We start from the raw sequence: 11546 nt of genomic DNA, 5'->3' as shown, positions 1-11546 counted from the left end.
GGTCATAAATTAGTCAGACAGTGAGAAATACCGCTACCAAAAAAAAAGTGTACTGTATACTCGGCAAATAGGAGAGGGGGGGGAGTGTTAAGAAAAATTTCTGAAGGTAAACCTTGAGTGTAGAGCCAGATAGAACACAAGGATCAGTGTCAGACTTACAGAAACGGGTGCCGGGTCAGGGATCAAGTTCTTAGTCTTTTTCTAATTTCTTATAATGATAAACCTTTCCATTATATTGAGTTATTTGTTTTAATTTGACTTCAAATTAACGTAGAAATATGACCAAACCTAACTTACCTAACCTAAATAACATAACTTAGTCAATATTCCATGTTCCTAACATAATATTAATTCAGCCACTCCACATGCCGTAGCATCCTCCCCCTCCTCATAGCTTGGCGTTTGCCCCATAAAGCAAACAGGTATAAAATTAAGATGTGTATTTTGAGTTGTGTGTGTGACGGAAGAGTGTTCTCCCGTCGTCGTGGAGTCATAACGTGTGGTAAACAAGGTGTAACTGAGAGGTGTGTTTGGTGGGTCCGCAGCATCGAGTGGGTGAACAAGTACTGGCAGAAGGTTGTGTTGGGCAACACCTCCATACTGCTCTACTCTGCAGTCTACGACATCAACCCAGGTGAGTGGAGGGCTCTTAATTGCATCCATTGGTGCTTGCCATCTTCACATGTGTGTCCGCGTTCAATAGATCATGTGTTCGTTCAATAGATCTTTACCCTCCCGGCTCTTCCCTCCCTTTTAACCTTCCCGTTCTCTCTCCCAGTGGGCAAAACATACTAATGTTGAATCGCCTATAAATCAGTATATTCGACGTTGAATCATCGTCGATGCAGCCGGATATTTTTTGTATTAACATGTTAGGTACGTGGTCATTTATACAGCTACGGTAAACTCTGTGAAGCGGTCAGTGTCATGAACTAGGTACGTAGTGCTAAACAAATCCCAAATCTGGCAGGATGGTTAGTCATACATGCAGGGCCATGTGATCAGTAGGCTGCACTAGCAAACTTTTGATGTATTATGAGGGTTTTTCCTCAAGAATACGAGTGAATAAATTGATTGCAAAGTTCCAGGTACCTCATGCCGGAATGTCTGAAGGATCTAATTGACTCTTCAGACCTTTATTCAGACCTTAATTCATTAAGATTGTGCGTGAGATCATGCCGCAGTTCCTGCTCACAGAGTTTGCACCTGGAACTTGTACTAGTAGTTTGTACTAGTGCTCAGGATTGGGAGATCCGTCACCTGTAGCCACCTGCCACAGGTAACGGTAACCCAACCTGATCCTTGCAACCACTGTGTCGCACAGTCTGGTGTACGTTTTGTGCTGTCCATAGATATAGGTTTCAGATCTGAACAAATCATAGTTTCTTATACTGGTGCTTTCAGGTCGTTGGGCGTCAACAATTTCTTTCCTATCAACTTTTTTTTTTTTTAATGAGGTACATCTGCATTAGTGCAGCTATCTTAGACTATTTGAAGTGGAGTACAGTGTGTCAAAAAGCTAACTAGGTGATGCTAAAAAATCCCCATCACACAGGATGGTTAGTCATACAGAGGCATGTGATAGCCAGTCTGCACTGACAGACTTCGGATGCATTTTGAGGATATCATCAACACAAGAGTGAATAAGATAGCAGTGGTAATAAAAGTCCCCATCTCGCAGGATGGTTAGTCATACAGGGCCATATGTTTAGTAGCCTGCACTGGCAAATTTTGGGTACACTGTGAGGATATCTTTAAGGGGGCATATCGGTGTAAAATTAAAAGTGGTTCAATTTGCTTATAAATTTTTTTATGAAATGGTTATAGAAAGGGCTGCAGCTGGTCCAAGTTTCATCATCACACCCTAAACAGAAAAGGAGAAAAAAATAAACAACGAATTATGCAACGAATTTTCAAATAGTTTCAGGGAACACATGTATCAACTAAAATCATTTCTATAACACTCAGATATTAAATTAAGCACATAATAAAGGATTCTAGTGATCAGTTTTATCAAAAAAGTGTTTAGTGCAATAATATAATCTTTCAAAGTTTCCCTACTAAAAATATGCAATATATGATATTTATAATTTTTTATAAAATCAACAAATAGACTTTGGACTAAAATGTCTACTAGAGTCTATAGAAGCACAAACGCTACATATAAGTTGTAATTTGCATGTAAATTGATTAATAAATGAAAGCTCTGAAGTAATTTGAAGGTGTAAATTACTTTCCAGAGTAAAATAAAGATCCAAGTTCGGCCACTTGTAGCTGAGCTTGACTTCGACAGATTTCGTTCATAATTGGCACCCTTGCAGATAGGCATCCATTGAGCAAGGTGTGCAAGTTTCATGCAAATCCCTTGATAACAAACGAGAAAAAAAAATTGGCAAAAAAAAAAAGAAAAAAAAAAATTAAATATAAATATATTGAACATACATATTACAATTATTACAAGAGTTTGTGCTTCTACAGCACATAGTAGACATTTTAGTTGACACATGTGTTCCCTGAGATTATTTGAGAATGTTGAACATTCGTTGCATAATACGTTGTGTATTTTTTTTCTCCTTTTCTGTTTAGGGTGTGATGGTGAAACTTGGACCAGTTACAGCCCTTTCTATAACCATTTCATAAAAAAATTTATAAGCAAATTGAACAATTTTAATTTATGACGATATTTTTCGATATGCCCCCTTAAGAATACGAGAGTGAATAAAGTAATTGCAACGCTCCAGTTTTTCCAGGTTTCTTTCCATTGGGAAACAATCTATGGGCAATTCAATCCACATTTCAGATTCCACAGAACTCTTTCAATGTCAAAATAAAAACCAGTCCTACTTCAAGGGGATCACAGGGTGGTTGAGGGTCGACCCCCCCATGACACTAAGTGAATTACAGATTACAGATTACCTTGCAAACGTTTGGTGAGGCTCTAGCCCCAAGCTTCTGGTCCACTGCCTCGAACACAAACATTCACTCTCGTAGACAAATTTTCACACAGCTAGTGGACGCTGCTGTCACCTGTGTGTGTCCTGTATTCTCCTGTTTCTCCTGCTTCTCCTGCTTCTCCTGCTATAGGCAGCTCAGAAAAGGAGTTTCACTATACTCGCCGCTTAGTTTGTGTGATCGTCTGATTATATATTACTGTGTATTGTTGTGTATAATCATATTTTGTTTAATATAGTACATTATTGTGTTCTGTAATGGTACAGGAGGAGAGCCATGCGTGAGGGTGTTGGGCGTGACCAGGAGCACCAACCCTCCCGCCGGCTGGTGTCACCTCTGGTTCAACCCACAACAACCTCCAGTCGTCGCCAAGGTCACCAAGATTGGTAGGTGGCGCGCGCTCTCCTGGTTCCTGCTGGTAGGTGGCGCTCTCCTGGTTCCTGCTGGTAGGTGGCGCTCTCCTGGTTCCTGCTGGTAGGTGGCGCTCTCCTGGTTCCTGCTGGTAGGTGGCGCTCTCCTGGTTCCTGCTGGTAGGTGGCGCTCTCCTGGTTCCTGCTGGTAGGTGGCGCTCTCCTGGTTCCTGCTGGTAGGTGGCGCTCTCCTGGTTCCTGCTGGTAGGTGGCGCTCTCCTGGTTCCTGCTGGTAGGTGGCGCTCTCCTGGTTCCTGCTGGTAGGTGGCGCTCTCCTGGTTCCTGCTGGTAGGTGGCGCTCTCCTGGTTCCTGCTGGTAGGTGGCGCTCTCCTGGTTCCTGCTGGTAGGTGGCGCTCTCCTGGTTCCTGCTGGTAGGTGGCGCTCTCCTGGTTCCTGCTGGTAGGTGGCGCTCTCCTGGTTCCTGCTGGTAGGTGGCGCTCTCCTGGTTCCTGCTGGTAGGTGGCGCTCTCCTGGTTCCTGCTGGTAGGTGGCGCTCTCCTGGTTCCTGCTGGTAGGTGGCGCTCTCCTGGTTCCTGCTGGTAGGTGGCGCTCTCCTGGTTCCTGCTGGTAGGTGGTGCTCTCTCCTGGTTCCTGCTGGTAGGTGGCGCTCTCCTGGTTCCTGCTGGTAGGTGGCGCTCTCGTGGTTCCTGCTGGTAGGTGGCGCTCTCCTGGTTCCTGCTGGTAGGTGGCGCTCTCCTGGTTCCTGCTGGTAGGTGGCGCTCTCTCCTGGTTCCTGCTGGTAGGTGGCGCTCTCTCCTGGTTCCTGCTGGTAGGTGGCGCGCTCTCCTGGTTCCTGCTGGTAGGTGGCGCTCTCCTGGTTCCTGCTGGTAGGTGGCGCGCTCTCCTGGTTCCTGCTGGTAGGTGGCGCTCTCCTGGTTCCTGCTGGTAGGTGGCGCTCTCTCCTGGTTCCTGCTGGTAGGTGGCGCTCTCGTGGTTCCTGCTGGTAGGTGGTAATTCTCACCTGCACTCTGGCTTCTTCAGAGATCCGTGACGATAGCCACACAAGACAATATTTAAACCCAGATTAACACTGCTGGCAGGTGTAGTCAGGAGACGATAGCCTGGGCAACTGATCTACGCTTTCCCTCGCACTTAATTTAACACAATACTAGTAAGCAACTTAGCAGTGTTGTTGTTATTGTGTCTGGAGAACTGTGTGTTTACAGGAGTGTGTGGTTCATATGGGTATATGAATGACAGTAATTATGTAGGTCATTATTACCCTGTATTATGCCCAAGAATGTGTTGTTGATCTGCTATACTTTGATTGTTGTATAACACAATATAAGGCTTCAATAAAGCTATTATTTTTTTATTTATAATAAACATTAAAACAATTTTTAATAAGCATTTTTTGCCGTACAGTATATTTTTTGCTTTATATATACTTCCAAAGGGTTTTTAATGTTGACTGTATATCAATTTCTAATTTAATAGCCAGTTCAAGTCTGAATAAGTTTGGGGGATGATGGCATTAAAATGTTTAGTGTTTATGCAGTATTGTTGTCTGGCAATATTGTATGTCGTGGTCATAATATTTGTGTACAGACTACTTGGACTACCAAGGAAGGAGTGGGGACCGTCAGATGCCCTTCATGTTCACCTGTCCCCTACCGTCCCAGGCAGCCCACCTTCAGCCAGGTGCCGTCTCTCTCGTTAACCTGCCCTGTCAACCTGCCACTACTTTACTCCAGGTAAACTACCGTCTCTCTCCTTAACCAGCCCTGTCAACCTGCCACTACTTTACTCCAGGTAAACTACCGTCTCCCTCCTTAACCTGCCCTGTCAACCTGCCACTACTTTACTCCAGGTAAACTACCGTCTCTCTCCTTAACCTGCCCTGTCAACCTGCCACTACTTTACTCCAGGTAAACTACCGTCTCTCTCCTTAACCTGCCCTGTCAACCTGCCACTACTTTACTCCAGGTAAACTACCGTCTCTCTCCTTAACCAGCCCTGTCAACCTGCCACTACTTTACTCCAGGTAAACTACCGTCTCCCTCCTTAACCTGCCCTGTCAACTTGCCACTACTTTACTCCAGGTAAACTACCGTCTCCCTCCTTAACCTGCCCTGTCAACCTGCCACTACTTTACTCCAGGTAAACTACCGTCTCTCTCCTTAACCTGCCCTGTCAACCTGCCACTACTTTACTCCAGGTAAACTACCACCCACCTGCTCCTTTTTGGCTCCAAGGTCTGCTGGGTGGGGCACAGATTTGGCACTCTTCCCTCTTGTTCTTTTAGATTCAGCTACTCAAAGTCCCAAGTAGCACGGGCTATGGTGAGCCCGTAAACTGTTCCCTGGTCATACTCTCCGTCGTCTACTCCCGCTCATTTCTGTGGCAGTATCATCGGTGTGGCCACTCTTTTGAAACCCTCAGATTTACACTGAGAAAATATTTGTCTTTACCTTATGTTGGTTAGTATAATTCTCTCCAACTGCTTCAGTCAGTTGGGTGGAATATTACCCTCCCACCCCAGTGGCCTGACGCACGCACACACGGTTCCATCTCCAGACGCTGGAGCAGGCCAGATGCCTCGCTTCACTCCTCTTGTTACACCTCGACCATAATGGCCCAAAACTCCCAGCACTGCTAATAATGGTAATGTCCTACCCCGCCCCATGTCGACGTTAATAATAACAGGGATCCCAGATTGTCGTGACAACATTGACTATACTAGAGTACCAGGAGCACTCCATCGTCCGAGCGGACATGTTCACTCTCTCTACTCAATGTGTTCACTCAGACGGAGTGCTCCTGGTACTCTAGGATAGTCTTGATGTCGTCAAGGTAGGCTCTGATCCCTGGTATTAACAGCGAGATGGGGGCGATAGAACATTACCAATATTAGTATTCCTGGCAGTTTTGTGGTCGTCACTGTCGAAATTTAACAGTAGTAGGAGTGAAGCAGGTAATAGTAACCCCCCCCCTCCACCTCCCCCCACGTAATGATTAACTTACTTTAGTCTTGCTCTTTTGTCCCCCCCCCCCCACCAGTGCACTACTTGAAACCTTAGTCATGGGGTTTAGACTCGCAGAAGTGTAGTGTTATTGTTTTACGACAATTTAGTCGTATATCCCTCGATACAATCCTGGGCGAGTCTAATACCTTTGACGTCGCATCGCTGAAATTAGTGCTGGTTTTCCGTCTACTTCTTGCTCAGCTTGCTACGCGTTCCTCCACTCTCTCGTGCAGAAATCTTGCACCTCCACCTTCCAGAAATATCTTTTAATAATTCTTGACTTGCCTTCCCGACAAGAGTTAATTTACCGAGTGACAGAGATCGGCTAGACTTATTATAGCGAAATTTGCATTTTTTTACTTTAGTATATTTGTGTTATTGACCATGTTGTTTGTGATGCTTTTGACCGTGTAATTCCCTGATAAGTTGATTGAGTCAGCCGGAGTTCATCCATGTCCTGAAGCCCTGAAGCTCTGGAGATCTTACAGGTCCTGCAGTGTCATTGACTGCTGATTGTCGCCACTTGTTTGCTCTTAATGAACCACGTAACATAGGCAGTAGAGGAACAATGTTTCTGGAACCTGTTGTCGTTGATGAGTCTTCACGACCACTCGACTAGTGCTCTTCAGTGTGGCAAATATACTTTAGTCAGTGTGCCTCAGATTCCTCGCGTTGTGCAGTATCTCAAAACTGGTGCACCGAGGAACAACCGCGGACCGTAGTTAGCTTTATGGGATAAAGCTAATATCATTATAACTGGGGAGACGAGATTGTTGCAACAGTTGAAAGAGAGACTCCATCGTCCGTGCGGACATGTTCACTCTCTCTATTCAATGTGTTCACTCAGACGGAGTGCTCCTGGTACTCTAGGATAGTCTAGAGTACTCTAGGATAATCATAGGATAATCTCTAGGATAATCATACTCTAGGATACTATAATAATACTCTAGGATAATGTCCTATAATACTCTAGGATAATCATATATATATAACCCTCTTGAAGCCAAGCAACGTGAGTGAGGGATGAATGACGTGATAGTGAGGGGTGAATGACGTGATAGTTAGGGGGTAATTAGGTGACAGTGAGGGGGTGAATAACGTGACAGCGAGTGGTGAATAACGTGCCAGGGGTGCCAACAGGTGGTGGGAGCCAAGGAGAGAGAGGCGTCAGCCTACCAGCATGGACACAAGCCCGCCGACCCCACCAGGTAATACTCTCCCTCGCCTCAATCTATCTTCCTTGTCATGTGTCATAGCAGGAGCCAACATTTGACAAGACTCTTAAGGCCTTTGATCGGCCGAGTCTAATAGTTACGTTTTGTCATACTCCTACACGTGTCCTTATCTATTTGTCTCCTGCAAATGTGCTCTAGCTCTCCAGACCAGCCTCCTTAACACCAGTTTATATAGTGTAGTGACATCACAATATGATTCAACTTGCTCCAATCATAAGGTATAATAATAATAATAATAATAATATTTGCAAGAAGGTACAATGGATTGGTGAGATTACACAAGATTGGTATTTTTACGTTCATGCAAAACCATTAACACGCATAGTGTTTCGGGCAGGTCCTTATATATAATCTAACTCATCACGTAAGATGAAAGGCATTAACTGGCTTGTTTTTTGTACACTTAATGAGTGCTTCAGCATGTTCTTCCTATTCATTAGTTAGAAAAAGAGCATTTTAAAATTGAAGTCGATAATTCTTCAGAATACCTGGGGAGCATGTCTAGATTATTTTGCTTTGTCCCACAATTCTCAAATATTCTCATTACTTATCATAAGTTTGCTATTATCTGCTAACATCCGAGATACTGATTTATCAGAATGTTGAAATTTATTAAAAGTAAGTTTTTGTCTGGCACCGACACTAGTCACCCCACTCGTGATCTATCAGCAGTGTGAGTTCTCCCTCACCTTGGCCTTCTGCTTCCTATCAGAAGGGTGCTTCCTTGTCCATTTGGTCACCTTTACTTGCCTCGGCTTGCTTCCCTTGCTCTTTACTATCTTCTGTATAGAAGCATCTTTGTAATGAAAGCACAATCTGCCCATTCCTTGTTTCTGCTGAATGTCATCGTGTTATAAAACTAAGTGTTAGTCAACAGGCTCAATCTAGTTTTAACTTCATTCAGGTTAAGAAACTATTTTTGGAAGTGTTTCAGGAGCTGTGAGTGTTTATATATATGATATGGGGGCCGGGGACAAACACACGCTATACAGGTAGTTATCATGTAGACCAACGAACAGCCTGTATGTACAGTGTAGTACAGTACAGCTTTATAAATGTGTCCAGTGTAGTACAGGCTCGACACAGGTGTGACCAGGTGCGACACACAGCAGATGTAAGGTCCTGCAGGTGTGACCAGGTGCGACACACAGCAGATGTAAGGTCCTGCAGGTGTGACCAGGTGCGACACACAGCAGATGTAAGGTCCTGCAGGTGTGACCAGGTGCGACACACAGCAGATGTAAGGTCGTGCAGGTGTGACCAGGTGTACGTCCCACAGGGCAGTGACTGGGTGGGTGCCGGCCGTGTGTGGTCCAGCGCTCTACTACTACCACAAGGACTTCTCCAAGCGACTGGTGGAGTGGCTGGAGATCCTGCGGGCGGAGGGCTTCGGCAGGGTGTTCCTCTACACTGCCAACGTCCATCCTAACATTGAGAAGGTCCTTAATTACTACGTGGATGACGGCTTCGTTCAGCTCACCAGATACTCCTACCCACCGCCATATATCAACGAGCCCAGTATTCAGAGGTAAGAATATACTGCCCAAAACGCTATGCGTGTTAGTGGCTTTGCAAGAATGTAAGAACACCAATGTTATGTACTCTCACAACTCAATGTACCTTCTTGTAAAGAAATAAATAAAAGAAATAATAAATAAATTAAAAATATCAAACTTGTAAATGAACCGAAGTTTTATATATGTAAAGTGAATTTGCGATGCTATGTGTATCTACCAAACCTAAATATCGGAAAGTAAATATAAGTAATATGATAAAGCAAAATTGAATCAGACTTGGTAAGAAGAATACTTAGAACAAATCAATAGCATGTTAGAGGAGATAGGAAACTCGGTAGTCTTGAAGATGTTTTTCCCCAGCTAAAGTTGTGTACTGCCTTTTCCCCGCACACCAGAGAGTGTGAAGATAACCTCAAGATAACCAGTATTTTCAGGACTGTACTTTATGCTATTTTCGAATGCTCTCCTCCAGCTGCTTTTTACGATATGACATTCTTTTGTTGGCGATGAGTCACAACGTGGCTGAAGTATGTTGACCAGACCACACACTAGAAATTGAAGGGACGACGACGTTTCGGTCCGTCCTGGACCATTCTCAAGTCGATTGAGAATGGTCCAGGACGGACCGAAACGTCGTCGTCCCTTCAATTTCTAGTGTGTGGTCTGGTCAACATTCTTTTGTTGTTGTGGAGGCAAACTGTGTAGTATTAAATGTGAACTATTCCGTAGCTTTCCCCCTACCACGGTAATAAGTAGCCGGGAAACTGGTGTTGCGTATTGGTCACTCGTGCTTAACTCCTGGGTCCTGAAGGGAACAACGCCCTGCTCATTTTTAACTGCGTTGTCCCACTTGCTACTGCAACTCCTTGCAAGATGTTCTCATTTTGAGGTTGGCAGCAAGTCTCGTTTTCTCAATGTCCCCTAGGGGAGCCGGTCGGCCGAGCGGACAGCACACTGGATTTGTGATCCTGTGGTCCCGGGTTCGATCCCGGGCGCCGGCGAGAAACAATGGGCAGTTTCTTTCACCCTATGCCTCTGTTACCTAGCAGTAAAATTCCTGTGTGTTAGTCGGCTGTCACGGGCTGCTTCCTGGGGATGGAGGCCTGGTCGAGGACCGGGCCGCGGGGACACTAAGCCCCGAAATCATCTCGAGATAACCTCAAGATAGTCGTTTATCCTTCGATAGAATCTTTGGTGAAGCTGCTAAATTGGACGTAATCTTTTAATTTTTTGCCCTCGTATTGGTATTCAGTGATATTTTGAACCTTTCGAATATTCTACTAATTAATAAATGCTAAATAGTCTTCCAGGTTTGGTGCCTTCTTTTGATAAATTATTTAACAGGAAACACATAAAATGTTTTTATTTAACACGCGAGCAAATTGTTGGTCTGATAAGCCAGCTTTCACACCACAGGTTGTGGACACGTGTGATGCTAAAAGAGATGTTCGCGCAGGAGAACATATACTTCAGCGACTGCCTCCTGCGACACATGCACCAGTACCGCTTCATCGCTCACTACGACCCCGACGAGCTGCCCATCTTGCTCCACCACCACAACTACACCCACTTCCTCGACCACCTTACCACTACGTACGTCCTAAATGTTCCTTCACAAGAATAACTTTAATCATTAGAGATGCTAGTATATATTCTTTATGTAGTTTTTATTGACTGTTTACAGATTGTAATGCAATACATAGGGGTGGAATTATATAGCTTGTCCCTAAGCAAATTAAAGGTCCGTTACAGTGATTTACTGTACGTGATAGTTTTTAAGGTACACAGGACAAACTTCTTGATCTCCATTGTCGGTGATAAATGTTTGGATGTGGTGTTGACATGGTATACCCTGACAGTGTGGTAGTATCTACCATCAAAGGGAGCAATTTTGCGTATTTTCCTTGTTCTAAAAGTGTGCCCTTCCTTTCAATACAAGACGAGGGTATGATCGATACCTTGTATGTTGGACATAACAAACCACGTCTACCACATTAACAGCATGCCCTCACAGCAGGGTTGATGATGAAAAAGACCATGGAGTCAGAATCCATCATTTACTAAAAGTTGTACAAGAAGTGGGAGGTGCAGTGAAAAAAAAATAGGCCTGGGAATAATCAAGCTAACTCTTGACTTTGAGGAAGTTATTCACCTGCGTAAATCTCTGGTGCGCCCCAACTTGGATTATCGAATCCAAGCATTGAGACCTCGTCTTCAGAAAGTCAGCCGCTATCGAAAAAGTGCAACACCTGGCAATAAAAATCATTTCAGAACTACGTCGACTCTCATAACAAGAACAGTTGAGGGCCACGGGGCTAACAACACTATGAATATTCATAAAAGTGATAGACAGGAGGCACTACACTACAGACCGGTGTTATCGACAAATATTCCTTGTAAAGTGGTGGCGAAAGTAATTAGTTCGAGAATAGTGGAGCATCTTGAGAGAATCGACTTGGTAACAA

General features: G+C 44.4%; 1 protein-coding gene across 5 annotated transcripts in view; it reads left to right on the top strand.

The window, feature by feature from the left end:
• LOC123766440 (uncharacterized) overlaps positions 1-11546 on the top strand; it is a 40586-nt gene that overhangs the window by 17902 nt on the left and 11138 nt on the right. For 2 of the 5 annotated variants that reach the window (XM_045755549.2, XM_045755551.2), the window contains exons 4-9: positions 546-634; positions 3219-3338; positions 4912-5057; positions 7470-7537; positions 8844-9092; positions 10498-10674. In XM_045755549.2, the coding sequence (XP_045611505.2) occupies positions 546-634; positions 3219-3338; positions 4912-5057; positions 7470-7537; positions 8844-9092; positions 10498-10674 (849 nt within the window). The remainder of the gene's footprint in view (positions 1-545; positions 635-3218; positions 3339-4911; positions 5058-7469; positions 7538-8843; positions 9093-10497; positions 10675-11546) is intronic. The other 3 variants (XM_069308214.1, XM_069308215.1, XM_045755550.2) reach the window with 3 other exon arrangements.

This window comes from Procambarus clarkii, chromosome 62, assembly GCF_040958095.1.
Source record: "Procambarus clarkii isolate CNS0578487 chromosome 62, FALCON_Pclarkii_2.0, whole genome shotgun sequence".
In the NCBI taxonomy this organism is placed as follows: domain Eukaryota; kingdom Metazoa; phylum Arthropoda; class Malacostraca; order Decapoda; family Cambaridae; genus Procambarus; species Procambarus clarkii.
Note: the sequence above shows the minus strand (reverse complement) of the source record. Positions and strands in the feature narration are given on the sequence as shown.